Source organism: Lissotriton helveticus, chromosome 11, assembly GCF_964261635.1.
Source record: "Lissotriton helveticus chromosome 11, aLisHel1.1, whole genome shotgun sequence".
NCBI classification, from domain to species: domain Eukaryota; kingdom Metazoa; phylum Chordata; class Amphibia; order Caudata; family Salamandridae; genus Lissotriton; species Lissotriton helveticus.
This window is the reverse complement of record NC_136072.1, coordinates 488,678,174-488,698,469: the sequence shown is the minus strand read 5'-3', so window position 1 is coordinate 488,698,469 and position 20,296 is coordinate 488,678,174. Positions and strand designations below refer to the sequence as shown.

At 43.8% G+C, this 20,296-nt stretch overlaps 1 protein-coding gene across 1 annotated transcript in view; it reads left to right on the top strand.

The window, feature by feature from the left end:
* Window positions 1-15,104, top strand: part of RBP1 (retinol binding protein 1) — a 156,806-nt gene extending 141,702 nt beyond the window's left edge. Inside the window, exon 4 of the mRNA XM_078666101.1 lies at window positions 14,791-15,104. Within this exon, the coding sequence (XP_078522227.1) occupies window positions 14,791-14,844 (54 nt within the window). The 3' untranslated portion in view covers window positions 14,845-15,104. The remainder of the gene's footprint in view (window positions 1-14,790) is intronic.
* Window positions 15,105-20,296: the final 5,192 nt, after the last annotated feature.

Here is a 20,296-nt window from a genome sequence, read left to right as displayed (position 1 = left end):
TGAGAGGCAGCACTTGCGAGGATCGGTGCTCACCTCTGACAGCTGCTCTCCATTCGAACATAACAAAGATGGTGTCAGATACAGCACCTTCAACTAAAATAAGCTTTTATTTTAGCTTATCTGCATACTACTTCAAGTGGTCCATGGATAGGCCAGCCGTGCTAGTTACATTATGTGTTTGTGTGTGTGTCTATGATGTGTATGTGTGTGCATAAGTGGATTTGTGTGTGAGTGTGCTCAAAAGTGTTCATGTGTGTGTATTTGTGGACTCCCATGTGAATGTGTCAGTAGTTTCGTTCATGTGTGAGTGCACGTATGTAAGTGCCTGCATGGATTGGTGCGTGTGTTATCTGGGTTCGTATGGGTATGTACGTGTGTGCGTATTCATGTATGCTTGAATACGTGTGTGCACGTGGGCTCATGTGCAAGTCTCAGTTCGCAGATTTGTATGTGCAAGTAGAAATAGTGAGATGTGCAGATTCTTATTGACAAGGGTTACTGGGAAAGTAGAATGCATTGAGAAATGCGAACCTTTGGTGCAACAAAATGAGAAATTTCCAGTCACAATAAAGAAATGTTAGTGTGCAATTTCGAATGACAGCTTCTACCATTGCCTAAGTGAATTGGTGTGTGTGTTTGCGTGTGGGTGTGTGTATTTGTGGATTTATGTGTGCATGCATGAGTATGTGTCTTCATGTGTAAGTGCATGTATGTAAGTGCCTGCGTGAATTGGTCTGTGTTATCTATGTTCATATGTGTATGGTTGTGTGTGTGTAGTGGTGAATGCTGGACTACGTTTTACCGCGTGTGCTCATGTGGTTGTGATCAAGTCTCTGTTCGCTGATGTGTACATGTGTGCCCTGCATGTACATAGAAAGATGCATGTTGTAGGCATGGACTGTCATGATCTTGTAACCTCACAGCACTGATTATTCAAGAACACTCTCCCAGGTGCCTGTGAACACGTGATAGCCACACAGAAACCCACAGTAACTAGGCACCCCTCACCTAGAGGAGGGGCGCCCTTAGTCACGCCATGAAACCGAGCTTCAGTTGAGGGGCTGGTTTGGGTGGTCAGATTCCCGATGACGTATGGGCACACATTTGAAAAACGAAACTTACCTGAATTTTGTTATATAAGGCGACGTCCCTGGGGTCTCCTCCTCTTTGTCTCCTTGGACCCAGGGAAGCCGCAAGAACGTCTGAAACCACCCTCTCACCTGTCTCTACTGCCCTATCCCGCAACGTATGGACTGTGTGGACTATTTGCGAGGCTGCCTGTGTTCAGGTACCTCGGTGGGCCGGTGCGCTATGCGGTGCCCTGCATTTCAAGTAATGCAATGTTTACTGTAGCGCGTTGGGGCCTGCCGGCACAATGTGCACAGCTGAGTGGGTCGGCATAGTCGGCAGACAAATTTAAGTACATGTGTATGGCGAAGCTGAAATCAAGTATAATGTTATGCCTAATTTCCTTACTGCCCTTGACATGTGGATGTCGCAAAAAGTCTGTTACTGTGAATATTGATATATATCCAAGTAGTACTTTACTCCTGTAGTGGTTGTGTAGATTTATATAATTTGATGTGAATAAAAGTCTACGCCTTGGACACAATAACCGATTTTCGGATATTCTTGGGCCCAGTGAGCACTGAGGGATGTCAGAAGTGAGGGCTGAGTGTTTCATTGTGCACGTACTATATGGTCCACACTCCTAAACACAAGTTTCCACCAAGCGCTCAGTGAGGACCAACCAAACAAGTCACTTCACAGGCCAGTCTGTCTGGTGCGAGGTGTCACCTTGGGAACTTTGCACATGAAGCCCCAGTTAACAGCAACACACGGGTATTCTCCGCTCTCAAATTAGGTATAAGGGGGTCCACAACCCTCCCCTGATCGAGGAGTTGTGGGAAGGAAGATAGGCACTGTTCGCATGCACAAACTGATGAATGTTGTATCATGTACACGTTTAGGAAGCTATCTCCTTAAGACACTTGAATACTTCACCTCCTGTAGGTCTTAAATCTCCACAATAACAGGAGGGCACATATTCTGGTACCCAATACACTGCGTTTGACAACATCAACTTCTAAGGGCTGCAAGTAGAAATATTGGGACTCGTCGATTCTCATTGACCAGGGTTACTGGGAAACAAAATGTGTTGAGAAAGGCGAACCTTTGGAGCGATAAAGAGAAGTTTACAGTTGCAATATAAAGATGTTGGCGTGCAAATTCGAGTGACAGCTGCTACTGTTGCTTAAGTGGTTTTGACCATGTCCAATATGGCCCTCCGGTTTTAGAACAAAAATGTTTCCCGTCAAATGTGGTTGTATCCTGCAAAGGCTCTGTGTGTGCGCTGACACCATAGAAAATGTAACTATGCTGGATGGCACAACCCATGCGTATTTTTCCCCTCGTTTTTTTGTACCCAATCGGGGCCGGACTGGCAGCTGAAACCGGCCCAGGCAAACTGCTCAGCTGGCCCCCCCCTGGGGGAAGGAGGGGAGCAACCGAGCTATTTTCTATGGTCTGTTTCGGCCGATTTTGTTACAGGGGCCCGACATTGCAGGCCCCCGGTAACAAAAAAGGCCCCACAGGGACATAAAAACCGGCCCCCACCCTGGCGGCCCACCGGGTAAACTCCCGGTGCCCGCTATGGCCAATCCGGCCCTGCTAGCTGGAGAAGCATGGAAGGTGAAATCCACCCTGCTGATGCCAACTTGTGATCTGGAGATCAGCGTCTGTTTCAGCAGAGAATACTCAAATCACACAGCCGTCCCGCCACCTCTACAATGATGTTGTAAGTGGACAAGGAGTCCCGTACCCTAATGCACGCTTCACATATGCACAGCACATCAGCATGAAAGATAATACCTGTATGAGGCACTTAATGGGCACACATTATATCTGGCTTTTATAATACCTAAAGAAAATATTTTGTGTTTGCTGCCATCTGTCTACCCATTAGATAGGAAGCACAGGGCTAAATTTACTAATTGTGTTGCGTGAAAGACCAGAGCAGCGTCGTATCTACTAAGAAATGGGATTGCATCATTATGGGCTGTGCTGGCTCAGCAGGAGGTGAGCACTCATATTTATGTGCCTGCATCGTATTGTGTATTCATTTATTTAACCTGACATTTCTCTGACTTTATTTTAAACAGCATAGTTCAGAAACAGAAAGAGGCAACCCCTGTTAGTTGTTTCTTAGTGCTACTCTCTAAAAATCAAGTCATAACACAGAGAAATATCTTGTTATTTTACACTTTACACACGTCTGAGACGTAAAAACAGGTGACCTGCTCTGCGGTAAGCCAATGAAATCCACTATGATATGGCCCTTGGCGAGGCGCGGTGCGTCCATTTGGGCGTTGGGGCATTGCCCGCCCATTCCCGCAGCCCCGTCGGCGTCTCTGAACTTAAGTAAACTCAGTTTACTTAATTTCAGGGGACGCAGAGGGAGAACTGACAATCATGTCAGTCAGCATGACATCGGACCGCCCACCCCCTTCAGAGTCTGAAGGGGGTGGGAGGTCCGGCGTCATGTTGACTGACATGCATTGTCAGACCAGCCAGGGACAGGCAGCAGCAAAAGTGCGCATGAGTGGGGAAGGCCAGCAAATTTTTCGCCCTTGCCCAGTCATGTGCACTTTGTGTTTGCACTGGCTTGTGCATGCCCATTAGGAGCCCCTCGGTCTCCTAATGGGCAGGTGGCAGGCAAAGAGTAACCGTGCCCTAAGCCAATCCTGGCACTGCTGGAGCAGCACCAGCAGGGCCAGGAATGGCTGAGGGGTTGCCACTCCAGTGCTGTTCCTGTCTGAAGAGGTGCCAAAGCGGACCAGGAGCAGAGGATGTCAGATAAGTTTTCTAAATGTTATTCTCCCTCTGCCCCCCACCCCCCACGACCCCTCCCTCCCACGAGTACTGCGAGTCGCAACTGTTTATCATGCCCAGTGACTTCATTGAGTCCTGCTCATGTATGATTATTTGTACGTCTCTTGAACTTTACAGCTCTCTGTCTTGAATCTGTTCCCAACAATCACTCAACTGATGAGAAAAGTGTCTGTTAATTTTGTTGTGGAAAGTGATAAAAATAGCACCACGTGGATCAATAGCTAATTCTGAGGAGGTGAAAGGCAACATTTCCAAAATGCTTTCCAAGAGATGTGCTCATAAAAAAAACTATTATCTTCTCATCAGACTCTCCGCGGGGAGAGGGGGGGGGCTGGGAGGGATCCGAGCAGAAAGATTGCTTTTTTGCTGATCTCGTCAGAGTACTTGTCTCTAGCATGAGGGAGCAAAGACTGAAATTAGCATTTGTAGAATATTTTGCTGCAAAACGTGTGTGAGATTAGTATAATTATCATAGCTGGGTCTGGTGGCTCAGTGGACTAAAGTATCCACTGCAGGGGCCTGTGTTTGACCTCATGGTCGCAGGTTCAAATCCTGGCGGGGCCACTCAGCCTTTCATCCATTTGAGGTCGATAAAATAATTACCATTGAGTTGGGTAACAATAAACATCTGTTATTCAGAGCTAGGACACCTTTGGGTAATCGTGCTCTTTACAAATACACCTGTTATGATATGTTATAATTTGTGAAACATATGGGGCCTTAAACTTGTTTGTGCATGAAGGGCATTTGTGTCAGGAAGGTCAACACGGCCATAAATACATGGGATACGATTCTCAGAACCATGAGATAGATGTTCGCATTGCAAAGCAAACGAAGGCATTAGAAATACAAATAAATTGTTTGAAACCAATAGTATGCAGATGAATATGATGAGCATGCATAGTTATAACAACCCCTAATTAAAAATTACTGTTTATGCAGGGTAGTAATTGAGAGTTATGGTGAAAGCTAACGAGAAAAAAACACGTGCTCCCAAAACGGCAGCACTTTCCATAAAAATCAAGATATATTTTTTTGGGGGAAAATAACGTGATTTATTTGTTCATGCCTGGATTGATTAGCACTGACCACATACTATTTTTAAGCTATTGTCATTTATTGAAATATTTAATTATTGAAGAAACTGCATTGTAGTATACTATGAATGTTTAAATACAATCGAGACACTTATGAGTTTTTTGCTTTTTTGTTGATATATTTCAAGCACTTTATCATTTGTCTTTAAAACCTAGACTTTGATGTAAAATATATAGGCTACAAATAATGTAAACACCATTTACAGGACACGAAGAACATAAACTTCAGTTTTTTTTCTACAAGAGGAGAGGGGGGTGAATGTGTGAGAAGAGAGTGCATGTTTAATTCTCGTGTTGCCTGCAGGTGTTGTGAACACTGGGATGTCAAGTGACATTATGGACATCTCGCAATTTACATTTTCTGGCTCTTGGAACTCCTCAGGGGAAAATTGGCATATTATACTTATTTAATTTGCAATGCCATTGTGGTATGCATTTAAGATTGCTTTAAAACGTTTCCCCACAATGGTTACAATAGTAGCCCCATGGCCTGGAAATGTTTCTGTTAAAAACACTGGTTCTTCAAGGCATTCAGCAGTTTATTTCATAGAGAAAATCCGACATTTTGTTAAAGCAGAAGAAATGGCTGAGGCCTTATCGGTTTATGGAACGTTGATATGGTTGTGCCTGCCTTTTTTTTTTTTTTTTTTTTTTAAGTTGATGGATGGATGTATAAATTGATTGATGGATTTATTTATCTTGGTCAGCCTAATTCGGCCACAGCCTTGCCTGCGTTTTTCATGCTTTGCCATTGTTTGGATGGACTGTCTCTCTAGGCTATGGCACTTTGAAGATGGTGACAATGACCTACTTGTGTTTCCATTGGGTTTGAGTGATGTGGGGACAACCTAGTCCTGGTTCTCATTTATCTCCTGTGCTCATTGATTTGTTTTTGCTATTACTATAATACCTTAAACACACAAGAATGTCAAAACTTGATGGGATAAACAGAACTTTTTCAATTAAAGCATTTTTGGGCATAATTCTAATATAGAGTATTTTTTAAAGCAAGTTGTGTTGCATATAGTTTTCTGAAAAAGACCCTAGAAACGGGTATTTGGTCTAAGTTTCACTCCTATTGCCCCCTTATGATTTTGCTTCTTCTGTCATTGCCTCCAGATATATAATACGAGTGACATTAAACCTACAACTAGCCAGGACTATAGGCTTTGTCAATGGTTGTAAGTTGCATAAGATAAATAAGAACAAACTGCAGCATTTTCATTATTATATACTATGAAAACCTAGGTGGTTCAGAGATGTGTTACAGGTGGGAAAACACTTAGAGGGCCTGCTTTCGTTGGTTGTACGTGCTTGGCTTGGGGGTCATTTTGCAAGCAGACCAGTTTGAGGATTTGAGGATTGGGCACATTATTGATTTGATTCCATTGATTTCTTCATACTTGTGCTTCAAAATGCTATAATTGGATCCCCCTTTTTTAAAAAATGTGCAGTAAATATGTGGTGTAAAACCCACCATTGGAATCCATTTTTTTTAACATTTTCTTGCAGTTCATGCTTGCTTGCTTCGCTCGCTTATTACATTAGGGTACAACATTTTTCGCCCACCACTTTCAAAACCCACAGCTGCCACTGCCCTTAGCACTGTATATCTCTCTCCCTGCGCTGGTGCACTTTAGGAACGAGCAGAAAGAGGCAGACTAAAGGTCAGAAGGGAGCAGAGTTCAAGCAAAATAAAGGTCAGAAACTAGCAGAAAGAGGCGGAATAAAGGTCAAACGAGCGGAAAGAGGCAAAATAAAGGTGAGAAACAAGGAGAAAGAGAGAAAATAAAAGTTAGCAACAAGCAGAAATAAGCAAAATAAAGTTGAGAAACAAGCAGAAAGAGGCAGAATAAAGGTCAGAAACGAGCAGCAAGAGGTAAAATAAAAGTGAGAAATGAGCAGAAGGATGCAAAATGAAGTTCAGAAACAATCAGTAAGAGGCAGAATAAAGGTCAGAAACGAGCAGCAAGAGGTCAAATAAAAGTGAGAAATGAGCAGAAAGAGGCAAAATGAAGATGAGAAACAAGCAGAATGAGGCATAAAAAAGGTCAGAAACGAGCAGCAAGAGGTAAAATAAAAGTGAGAAATGAGCAGAAAGAGGCAAAATAAAGATGAGAAACAAGCAGAAAGAGGCAGAATTGAGGTGAAAAACGAGCACAAAGAGGCGCTCACCTCATGGCGCGCTTTTGGTTGGGGGATGAAGTCCCCTTGGCTGCTGAGGGCCCTTAGTGGCCAACAAGACCTCCTGTTACCTCCAGTAAGCCCCACACAGTGGGATTGCTGAGAGGTGGTCAGAGGCCATGCCTACTTCTCCACCACTCTGCAAACGTGCCTCCTGGCACACTACTAGTTGGGTGATGAAGTCGCCTTGGCTCCAGAGGGACTTGTTAAATGGTGTAAATCTGTTCAGTAGTTCCTTGAGCAATTTAAAGATTTCTCAGATATATAACTGTTGCCTGCTATCAGATCTCAACAATCCTGCTGTATGGGACTTACTGGAGGTAATAGGAGGGGTAAGTGGCCCCCAAGGACCCTCAATTGCAAAGAGGACTTTGTCCCCTACTAGTAGTGCGCCAGGAGGTGCATTTGCAGAGTGGTGGAGAAAAGGGGCATGGCCTTTGAGATCTCAGTTATCCTGTTGTAATGGAGGGGTAGTAGGCCCCCAAGGACATCTTCTGGGCCAACTACCCCTCCTGTTACCTCCTGTAAGTTCCACAAAGCAGGATTGCTGAGAAGTTGTCAGAGGCACGCCCCCTTTCTCCACCACTCTGCAAACGTGCCTTCTGGCACACTACTAGTTGGGTGATGAAGTTACCTTGGCTCCAGAGGGACTTTGGGGGCCAAGAAGCCCTCCTGTTACCTCCTGTAAGTCCTACACAGCGGAATTCCTGTGAGATAGTTGAAGGCCCGCTCCTTTTCTCCACTACCCTGCAAATGTGACTACTACTTTGAAAACCATAGAACCACACTAAAGAAAACAAAGGCTACAGGTATGTTATAGTTGGGGTCATATTTTACTCCTACAAAGCCAGGGAAATTCAATTCAGCCATTATAGTTAGCAGAGTTAACTATAACTCATGCCACCATAATGCACTGCTTATGACCTCACGTATTACATCACTCACGACATGGTCAGTGACATTACTGATGACATCATCCACAGCATCTGCCACACCCACTCACACCCCTATCGAACCTTTTATATACCCGCAGCCACTCTAACTCAAACATTCACAAATCCATTCACATAGCCATCCCAGTACTTACACACCCAATCACTGATTCATAGATTTACACACATATCCACTTGCTCACCCATACTGCCACTCATACACACTAACTAATACAGCCATTGTAATATTCACTCGTATACCAATGCAAATACTCACACACTGAGTGAGTCACCCATAGAACTACTCACTCACCTTGACACTTACCCATACAGTCAATCACACAGCCACTTACTCACCGGAACAGTTACTCACATACTTACTCCTACAAATAGTAACATGTAGTCACTCACCTATATATTCACTGACAGAAGCATGCCCTCATTCAGATAGCCACTCTCACATTCACTCACGCATAGTCTTTCATATACCCCATCACTCACTTATACTGCCTTTCACATACCCAGTTACTCACCCATACTGACATAAGCACTCAATCACCGACTCAGTCAATCAGGCGATTGTTAAGCATGCTACTCACCCATGAGGGTCTCAAGGCATTGGGGGGGAGGAAGCAACTGCGTTCAGTCGAAGAGCCTGTTCTTGAGTATCTTCCTGAAAACGTTCAGGGAAAGGGTGCAGGGAAGGGGTGTGCCTGATGTTGGTTGGGAGCTCATTCCAAGTCTTGGCCGCGATGTAGGAGAAGGCTCTTCTACCTGTTCTGACTCTGCGGATGCATGGGGTTTCAGTGAGGGCGAGGACAGCTGATGGAAGGTTTCTCTTGGGAACGTGGCAGGTGATACTCTTGTTGAGGTGTTGGGGTCCGGTGTTGTGGAGGCATTTGTAGGCATGGGTGAGTATTTTGAAAGTTACTCTACTCGATGGGGAGCCAGTGGAGGTTCCACAGGTGTTGGGTGAAGTGTTCGTGTTGCGGGGTGCCGAGGATGAGTCTGGCTGCGGTGTTCTGTATGGTCTGGAGTTTGCAGAGCAGAGACTTGTTGATCCCGGCATAGAGGGCATTTCCGTAGTCCAGTCTGCTGTTTATGAGTGTGTGGGGGATGGTCTTCCTTGATTCGAGGGGGATCCATTTGAAGGTCTTTCAGAGGACGCTGAGGGTGTCGAAGCAGCTGGAGGCCATATCGTTGACCTGTCTGGTCCTGGAGAGGGCAGAGTCGAGTATGATGCCAAGATTACGGGTGTGGTCCTTTGGAGGTTGGGGCCTGCCGAGGGCAATGGGCCACCAGGTGTTGTCCCATGCAAAGGGGGAGGGTCAGATGATGAGGACCTCTGTCTTTTCCGAGTTGAGCTTCAGGCAGCTGTTACTCCTCCAGGATGCGACATCCGTCATTCCTTCCTGGAAATTGAGTCTGGTGGTGATTTTGTCCTTGGTGAGGGATAGGATGAGCTGGGTGCCGTCGGCATAGGACACTATGCTGAGTCCATGTTGTCTGACGATGGCGGCAAGGGGGGCGATGTAGATGTAAAAGAGCGTGGGGCTGAGGGACAATCCTTGGGGTACTCCGCAGTTAGTTTCTGTGGGTTCGGAGAGGAAGGACAGCAGTCTGACTCTTTAGGTTCTGCCGGTGAGGAAGGAGCAGATCGAGTCGAGAACGGTTTCCTGTACGCCGGTGTTGTGGAGTCTGGTGGGGAGTGTGCGCTGGGAGAATGTGTTGCACGCTGCGGAGAAGTCGAGTAGGATCAGGGATGTGGTGTGTCCTTGGTTGAAGAGGGTGCGGATGGCATCAGTGGCAGCGAGTAGGGTAGTTTTGGTGCTGTGATTGCTGCGGAATCCGGATTGGGAGGGGTCGAGGATAGAGTTTTCTTCGATGAATTTTGTTAGTTGGGTGTTGATGGTCTTCTCGATGACTTTGGCCATGAAAGGGAGGAGGAAGATGAGTCAGTAGTTCTTGAGATCCGTCTGATCTGCTGAGGGCTTCTTGAGTAGGGGTCTGGATTCTAAGCGTTTCCAGTCAGCGGGGAAGATGCCGGTCTCGAGGGTGGCATTGATGGTGCGCAGTAGTTCCGGAGCGATGGAGGTGGCTGCTCTGTGGAAGATGTGTGGGGGGCTGGGATCTGTGGGTGCTCCTGAGTGGATGCCTTTCATGGTTGACACGGTCTCCTTGGTGGTGACTGGGGTCCAGGGGGACATGGTGGGCTGGCTGCCATACACTCACTCACCCATACAGCTTCTCTCAAATGCACTACCTACCCCATACAGCCACTGACTGACTCACCCACTCACTCATTCATACATGCAGTCACACCCCTACTCACCCACAAACACAACCATAGAGGTAGTCAGACAACCGATCAATCACCCATATAGCCACCCATGTACCCACTAACACACGTATACACCCACTTAGACATCAACTGACAGACAGATACACACATTCACACAACCACTCACTCACCCATACATTCACTGAGACACCTAATCACTCACTTATACAGTCATTCACGCACCCAGTCAGTCATCCACACAGTTATTCATACACCCACTGTCACTGGATGATGTCATCAGTGATGTAATTTGAGATGTCATCAATGATACCATCAGTGAAGTCGGAGACCATGTCATGAGTGATAAAATATGTGAGTTCATAAGCAGTGCATTGCAGGGGTGCCAGTTATATTTAACTCTGCTAACTATAACGGCTGAATTTCTCTGGTTTTGTATGAGTAAAATCTGCCCCTGACTATAATGTCCCTGTACCCTTTGTTTTTTATTGATTTGCTAAGATTTTTTTTAATGAGCAATCACGTTTGCAGACTGATGAAGAAAGGGGGCTGGGCCTCCGACCAGAAATTCCACTGCGTAGGACTTACAGGAGGTACCAGGGTTTCTTGGCCCCCAAGGTCCATCTGGAGCCAAGGGGACTTAATCCCCCAACTAGTAGTATGCTGGGAAGCACATTTGCAGAGTGGTGGAGAAAGGGGGCGTGCCCTTTGACAACTTCTCAGCAATCCTGCTGTACGGGACTTACTGGATGTAACAGGATGGGTAGTTGGCCCCCAAGGCCAAGTGTCTAGGTGGGCTGTCTCAACAATACCTCTCCCATAAGAATCAGTGTTCCAGTGCTGAGATATGCCCCTGAGCACCGATTCAATTTGGCTCATTTTACTTTTAATTTTGTAAAGTTATGACGTCAGCAAGCCCTGTCTGCTGATCTTCATTGTAAACAACAACAAAAAAGCTCAGACTGCTCGGGAAGCTATTCCCGAGCATCTTGAGCCTTAGTGGAAAAAAACTGAGAAGCCTTTCTAACCTTCTCCAGTGTTGGCGAGTGCCTGATAGACACACTGAGGAGGGAGTGTAGCCATCGGTCATTACCGACGGCCGCACTTAAGGGGTTTAAGATTTATACCCTCATACCATCAGTGTATAAGGCCAGTTTATCAGGATGGTTCCCAAATCGTACAGCCTGTAGCTACTTAGGATTCGAGTCCGGAACCTGGATCCTAGTCCGATCTTATTTAGTATACCCAAAAGAGCAGCCAAAGGACACAGTCAAAGTTCTTTTCTGCGTCGACCAACAGTAAAAAGGTAGGGTACTGAGTATGTTTGTTTTATTTAGCAGGTGTATTATTTGTTTGGTATTATTGCTACATCCTCTCTCTGGAATAAAACCTGTTTGAGCCAGTCCACCAAGCCTTGCACATATGGACTCGGGCATTGTGCCAGGATTCCTGTGAAAATCTTAGTGTCCACATCCAGTAATGATAGGAGACAATAGGATGAGCACTGCTTGAGATCTTTCTCGGGTTTGGGTATAACCGTGTTGACCGCTTCACATATAGTGAGTATGTGGGTGCCATTGCCGGTGAAGGTATTGTACAGCCGTGTCAACAGCGGGGCATATTCAGAATATCTTATAGAAGGTCACCGTAAAGCTGTCAGGGCCTGGTGCTTTCCGAGTGGCAAGTGGTGCAATTTCTGAGATAACTTCTGCAATTGCGATTTTTAGCCTCTAAACTGTGGTCTGATGTGGAGTAAGGGAATGCAGAGGGATGTCGTTAAGATACAATTGTATATTAGCGAACTGTAGCTCTACCGCTACATATAGGTGTGCGTGAAAAACAGCAGAACCTATTAGCTAACCTACATTAACCCTTATGGGCTCCATCGTGTGTGTTGCAAGTCACTCTACTGAACTTTCTGCTTTTTGCCCTGCATTTTACAAGCTAGCAGTTGCCCCCTCTGTAGTATTATTGTTGAAGGTAAAGGAAGGCAAGTGCAGCCCTATACATATCCTAAGCTTTTAGCAGTAGTTGGGTGAGAAAAAGTTGGAACCAGACGTATCAAAAGACGGATTACTGGTGGGCCCCTTCGATGTCTCCAACCCTCTTATCCAGTTCTCACTTTTTATTCCATCATTTCCTGTTATAGTGAAATGAATATCACCCGTCACAGCTTTCAATGTGTCCCATAACAGTGAAATTGGTGTTCCAGTTGTGTTAGTGCCTAAGTAGTCTGTAATTATATGTTTGACCATCTCTATGAATGTCAATAATTAGACCAAAAATCAGGGCCCCTGGGCACCGAATGTACAGGCAGAAAATCAGGAAAAACACTACATGTATCTAAAGAGCTAACAGACTGCCTGTAAGAGATTTATTGGTGGGATATCTCGCCGTAATTAAAGGATGCTTACCACGTCATACACAGAGTCTTAATGTGTGTATATCTATTGCACAAGCAGTATTTTCTTATCAAACTTAAGGCAAATCAAAAATAACTTCGTCCAGAGGAGGACCATTTTTTTGTAACAAAAGATATATACATTATTTATTGTAAATGTATAAAAATACATGTGTCTTTACATATCACAGTGTATGACATGATAGCAATACTAAAAATCACAAAAAGGACGATATACCATAAAGTTTGGCACCAGATCAATGGCCCAGTAATGCTCAACTTTACATGTCCAACACCTCTCACACATTCATTGACACCATTCTCTCAACCATACCAACAACTAACTGAAGAAACCATTTGTTGACTATATGCATGCAAAGAAATTGAACCTTGGAAAATACTTCACTGCCAGATTGTTTGCTTCATTTGTCTATCTATCATTATATTTTGCCTAAAGTTATTTAGTTTTATTCTCTCTTGTCTTCTTCATCGGTCGGTTGTTGGTACGGTTGAGAGTATGGTTTGAATGAATGTGTTGAGAGGTGTTAGGCATGTAAGAGGCACACACCACAGTCCAGTTCCCTGAAAAGCATGAGTGGTGCTACAAGCTTTGCTGGAGTGACGAGACCTCCAACATTAAAACTCAAAATCTTTACCATGGGGGGGGGGGGAGGTATTGTTGTTATGAGCGATGTCATCCCACCACAGTATGTCCCTCAAGTATGAAGTCCCAGTATCTGCATCCTTGTTAAAATAAACTGTAGGTTCTATTGGAGTGTCCCAGCCCCAGCAACAACAACATACCAACATGTTCACAATGTCTCTCCCTCCTCTGTGGAGTGCCTTTACGAGAATAATGACTGCCAGTCCAGCCCAAAGGTTCAGTCTTTGTGTCTGTTTGCGTGGACATGTACTCCCTCCTTCCGCACCTGCCTGTCAATCCTCCATGACCACTTGTATTGTCTCTCATTCCTCCCCCCTGGACTGCTGCTAGTCTGGCATGGTCACCTTTGACCTTTGATTTGTTTAAGCTTCAAGTCTTTGGCCATGCTGGTGGCCCACTCCCGCATGACCAAAACTGTGGTTGCACCGCCCGCCAGATTACGAGTTTCCTCGTGTCTAGTGGCCTGTTTTTGGCAGTCCCACAGCATTGCCTCTGAAATTGGGCACTGCAATGGGAATGCTAAAAACAGATCCTGCACTGCATGAAACTGGGGTGCATGCCCATAGGGGGACCCATATTGTGTCCCCCTGCATGCATCTCCATGCTTATGGGCAGCAGGGGGCCTTGTAGGGCCCCCTTTGTTTTAGGGCTGCCAGCCTTTTCATGGAAGAAAGACCACCATGTCACAACTGGCGGTCCTAAAACTTGTAATATACATGGCTGTGCGTTCCCTGGTGGCTGTGGTGGCGCAATGGCTGCTTGACCACCAAAGGCGTAATTGGGCAGCTGCACCACCACTGCTGCACCCCTGAAGACTGCCAGTCCTCAGACGATCAGATTCGTAATTTGGCCCTTAGTGTCCTTGGTTACAAACCCAAGTGTTATTTTGTGACAGCATAATGCTAGATCATGAATACTCACTGAACATTCCTGATGGACTCACCAATTCAAGTATGTGGCATAATCACAGAATATTTAAATACTCTTGGATTCAAATCGATTGTACTAAAAAATATCTATTAAGTACTCGTTGTTCAAGTTATTTGGGCACAATTCAGCATTGGGGAAAGTGTTAGATGACTATATTTATATGAATGGGCTGCAAGGATGCTCTAACACTCATAAGCTAGGGTAACTTGAAAGGCACCAGAGAGATCTGGAAATGAATTGTGTGTCATAGTATACTTTTCTGCAAGTGGAAAAGATGCAGAATCTGATTAAACTAATTCTGTATTTGTAATTTTTCTGTTGAAAACAAATTGTCTTAATTTTTATGTGGCACGGGTCTGAACTATTCTCATTGTAATTGCTATATTTTTTAGGAACTGCGAGCTGGAGATGCTGTGTGCAAGCAAGTCTTCAAAAAGGTCCAATGATGCCTTGTTGAACAGCCTGCTGTTTCAGAAGGTAGAAGAAAGGCTGCAAAAGATGACTACCAGACCATCTGCTGTTGGAAATGAACAATCTTAAGTGCAAAGAGAACTTCAACAAATGCCCATCGTCTTACATGCGATCATATCTCTTCAACAATCGCTTGTATTTGTATTAGAATGCTTTTTTTTCCCAGAAAAACAAAATGTACAACAATGGTTTAGAAATGAAATATATAATAACATGTGCTAGTGCTAAAACACCACTACGTATGGACGTGTGTCATTTTACAACATAGAATAAAAGAATATGGATGCACAGGAGGCGTGCTTAGATCAAGCTAATATGAAGTTACAAAGTTTCTAGACATTTACATTCACTTATTTCATTTTTTCTAAAGGTTTTATGAAGAAAAAAAACTCTACCCCCATTAATACAGATACAATCTTAATAGGAGGAAATACTACTTTTAAAAAGCCACAAAACATGTCTTCAAAAAAAGTTGTAAAAAACATAAACCCTTCCTGGCATGTGAAACAATAGCAGGAATGAAATAACAGAAATTAAGCCAGACAGGCATGCAATAGGCATCGTCATAATACATTTTATTTGATTCAGACGTCAACTGAGGTCAACAAATACAAATACATAAATATAGAACATATATAATTGTATTTTTTAAAAACGACTTTAAAAACTCTTTATAAGCTTAACCAGGTTATAGCAATTTGGGGTCCGCAAGTACATAATACATGAGTTAAAAAACTGTTAAATGTGTGCACTTTTTGAACTGTTTTAAAAAACTCTTTAGAAACTTAAACAAGTTATTGCAAACACATTCATTTGGGGGAGACTTACACACCGTAATTAAATCTTGAACTAAAATACCATTGTACCTTAAGCGGAGTGGCTTTATGAATCATCGCTGAGCGTCTACAAAGATCGGTTTGGACAAATTATTAATACGTGAGAAAGATCTTGTGATCCACTGTTACAAAAATCACAATTACCTGGATAATTTTCGGGGGACTTCCATCTGGCGGAATATACTTTTAAAGGGAGAATTCTTAATCTCAGAAAGAAGATACAGTGCCTTACTCTGTGCTCTAACAGGAACTGTAGATAGTGCTCGGGTGTTTTATATACTATGTTTTCTGCAATTTTTTATTCTCGGTGTCATATGTTTTAAAAAGAGCTTGAGCATACAATAGAGAGGCTACAACAAAAAAGAGGTTTAATGGAGATAATGGAAGATGACAAGACAGCCACTTTGAGAAAAGAAAGGAAAGGAATCAATTAAGAGTTGTAAGTCAAAGTCAATTTTTCAAGTGGGTTGACGAATGTATTTGGAGGAGTATGTAAAGGGAAGATTATTTAAACATGCCAGCTCGAGTGTGCAGATCATTTAAACTTTAAGCCAGATTGTGTGTGCCAAACCTAGGGCGGCCCTTATAAACCCAGTACTGGGTATCCAAAGTTTGGTAAACGGTCTGTGTAGAGACTGGGGGGGTGAGACTGACTCATTCTTTAGGAAAATTACTGCTATAATCTTCCCTCACTGGCCTAATATCACTGGCTAAAAAGTTATTTAAAGCCCTAAAAGTGAGTTATTTGGCACTGGCTGAGAGCATCTTGCCTACATGCAGTCAGGATGTTACCTAATCCCAATTTAGGTGGTTTCTACTGCAAAGACACAAAGGTACCTACAGCTAATATCCCAAGTGTATGTTGTACATATTTGTACATGTAGCTCTTATGTTCCATACATTGTGTGTAAGAATGACCCAGACTAATGGAGGCCTCTGGGTTACATGTGGGAGTTCTAATCCTATTCTTGTTTAAAAGATGTTAGTGAGGTTGTGTTCCCAGACCTTGTAGATGTATTGCTGATAGTCCTGAGCTGGAGGGAGGATACCTAGACATAGAAGTGAGGACAGAGGAGACAAAGCCCCTGTAGAAATACAAATGGACCTTTCAATAAGAGGAGCTATGATCAGTCTTCCAGTAGCAGTCCCATTTGGTGGATGAGGGTGGGGTGGGGCAGAGGGCGTCCAAGGGTGCGACTAGAGTGCCAGTTGTCATGGTGTGACGGGTCCTTTAGAGGGTGATTAACCTTTTGTCTCTTTCCTGGTCACTGTCAGTGTGGATGTTGATAGCCAGGTGCAGATTGCTCACACATCTTTGTAACTCTGTTGTGTGTACTCTAGGCTGTAGACTACCCTGGTTTTAGCTCTCCACTCTACACAAAGGCTATCTCTGGGAAACAGCCTGGATAGGACACATGAAAGAACTACCCCAAACCGGGTTCTGTGTATCTAAAATATAATCATTCAAGTCAACCCAACCAAAAAAACAGACTGTAGAGAACTGTGGCAGACCATCCCAATACAATACTAAGAGGGAAAAAGGAATTTGGGAATAGAGAAAGCCATAAAAGGAACGCAAGTAACTCCAATGCACAAAGCCCTACATATGTGTCAACAGACCTACCTTAGGTAGGAGAACCCGTTTTTGAAGCCAGAAATTGGCTCATTTTAGATGTCTACGTATAAAATTGCATCTTCTTCAATATAAATCAATGGGGAAAATCCCTTCCCTGTCTTTTTTTTCCCCAGTCTCCCACTTACCTGTTCTTCAGTGTTGGAATGTATTGCACAATTATATTCAAAATATACAGACTGAACCAGTGGTCTTCAAACTGTTGGCCTCACCCCATAGGGCAAGGAGGGCAAAATTCCATGCGCCCTCAGGGTCATGCAAGTCCCACAACAATGAAACTCAGTTGATTTCCTTTGGGGATTTTGAAATGTATTTTTATGGTTGTGTCTTTTGGCTTATTTTTTTAAAGTCATTTGGGCTTTTATTGGTTTTCTTTTATTCTCGATGGGTAGAGAGGCCAACGCATTGTACTGGGGAAGAACTTGGCAGTACTTTTTACAGGTGTCTGCAGACGTTTTTTTTAAATCTGGTTTTCAGGAAAAACACAACACAGTAAGGCATCAGAGAGAACAGTGAAATACCATGTAGAGCCTCTTACGCACCCAATTCCATGGTCTGTGTCTCAGGTATTCACACTCCCGAATAGTGGTGAGACAAGTGTCCAGTCAGAACCATTAAGAGCTGAAGTCCCACTTCTGTTATGTGGCAACAGGATTAACAGTCCTGCTTAAGTTCCATACCAAGCATAGTGGAGAGACGGTATATGGTGTTATGACTTAGCTCCCTATATAGCCTCTCTTTGGGTAATGGACTGACAAGAGTTTGATAGGTTTATCCATGGCTCCTATTCCTCGATTGCTGTGTGACTAAAGGGCAAAGCACCCCATCATGTCCATGACACTTTAGTAACCTATAGAGAGAGTCACCAAAACAAAAACAACCAGCCAAACCAGTTAAAAACATGTTTGCATTCTTTAGTGTGATGCATGGTGTGAGAGACGTGGTAGCAGGGATACCAACTGTAGTTGATGCCCGGATGAAAGCTTTGTCCCATAAGGGCATATGAGAAGGCTGAACATGTAGGCAAATTCGGAGTCGAGGGATAATTCATTGTATCTCATCTGACATCCACATGATAGATATTTATTTATATCTGGGGTTTCCCACCAGTAAAGTGGATTATCCAATAGGGGTACACCCCAAAGTATTTTTATGAGTAATCTGGATCACTGCAAATGTCCAATTGATTTTTATCAGAACTCCTACACATTGGTACCATCTGCCAAACTTGTAGCCACCTATTTTGGTGTGGATATGGCACACATGGTGAAGCACAGGGGCGGTGGGTGACATTTGAAAGTGGTTGGGCGCAAAGTGATTTGCATACAGCACCGTAGCGAGCGAGCGAAGATAGCGAGCCCGAACCCCAAAAGGGTGGTTAGGGGGGATAACCCCCCCCCCCCCAAGAAAATTTTGAAAAAAAATCGTGCATTTTCAAGTAAATTTGAGAAAGCAGGAAGGTTAATAAAGCAATTGTGAAAGTGCAGCTATTACATTAATAGATGGCATAACATAGGTAGCTGCTTATTCAGTATAACCACACTTCATACATTCACACTTGTAGAAGCCTCTATTGTCAGCCATGATGTCTTGCCTAAGGCGCAAACTGGACTGATTAAGGTAATGCATTTTAAATATAAAATGGAAATGTGAAAGGAGTGTGTAGGAAGACTTCATGGACATTGTTGGTAATTTAAATACCATTATTCAGCTCGTGGATATGTTCTAATAGTTATGCGTGGCAGCTTGCCTCTCTAAAGGCATAGAAAATCCTCTGAAACATCACACATGATGCATTCTAAAATGTTACAAGTCATGCACTAGGCTGCCTTTTTAAGTACATTAAGCATGTACAGGGATATTATTACAGAGTAAAAATATTTGATGTAAACAAGGGAGTAGCCAGAAAAAGAAAATATGCCCCAGACAGGCTTAGAGGGAGAGCTCCCCCTGAGGGAGTTCTAAAACATATTTCCTGCCCCATCACCCTTTGCATAACTTCAACACTCTGAAACACGTCGCTTCATAAACATGGGCAAGAAACTTGATGGAGCTGTGAGGTCCTGCGACAAAGGCAGCGTTACTCTTCCTATAAGCCGGGAAGCTTAGTGTTCCTGAATGACATGCATACATGTGTACCTAAAGTTGTGATGTACCCGTCAATAAAACAAGGTATATAACGCATGCTTAGGTAAAACATACTTTCACCGATGGCTATCTTAACGCGGAAAAGCGGATGCTATTGTTATCCAACTCAACGGTATTTATTTTATCGACCTTAGAAAAATGAAAGGCTAAGTGGGCAAGCTAGGATTGGAACATGTGATCATGGAGTCCAACAGAGAGCTATGACATAAATGCTTTAGACCACAGACCATCGCTGTTTTGGAGATGTGTTGGTGGGAGGGGCAGAGAGGGCATAGCCACAGATTACTACTGGATAGTTTTGTATGTCGTAAATCTAAGTAATACTGCAACACCTAGAGACAAGGCCACTGGAATTATGCGGCAGGGAAGGACCAAAGTATGTGGCAGGGTTGGCTAGATTATGCATCAAGAAAAGTCAAATTGTGCAGTGTAATGTGCCACACTCTGTGATAGTATTACTTCATAACTTTGACAGTTTTACACATGGTAACGGCGTTAAGGCAAATATTTAACCTTACTAATCCCCGATTATGCGGAAAACGCTGCGGCAACAGAATCGCATAATTCTGGTAGCCTTGCCTATAGGTGTGAAACAAACTAGTGATGCAGAGACCTTGTCTGAATGTTGCAAGTGACCTCTAACCTTCAGAGCTCGCAGTGTCACTTGAACTTTGCCAGAGACGTCCAGCGCATTAAGCCTCTGACAGTGACGCATAGGCTTGGCATTGGCAGAAATCAAGCAACGTTCTTTAAAACTGGAAGATCTGGCTACAGAGGCGGACTAGAAATAAGTTAGTTGAAAAGTTGCAG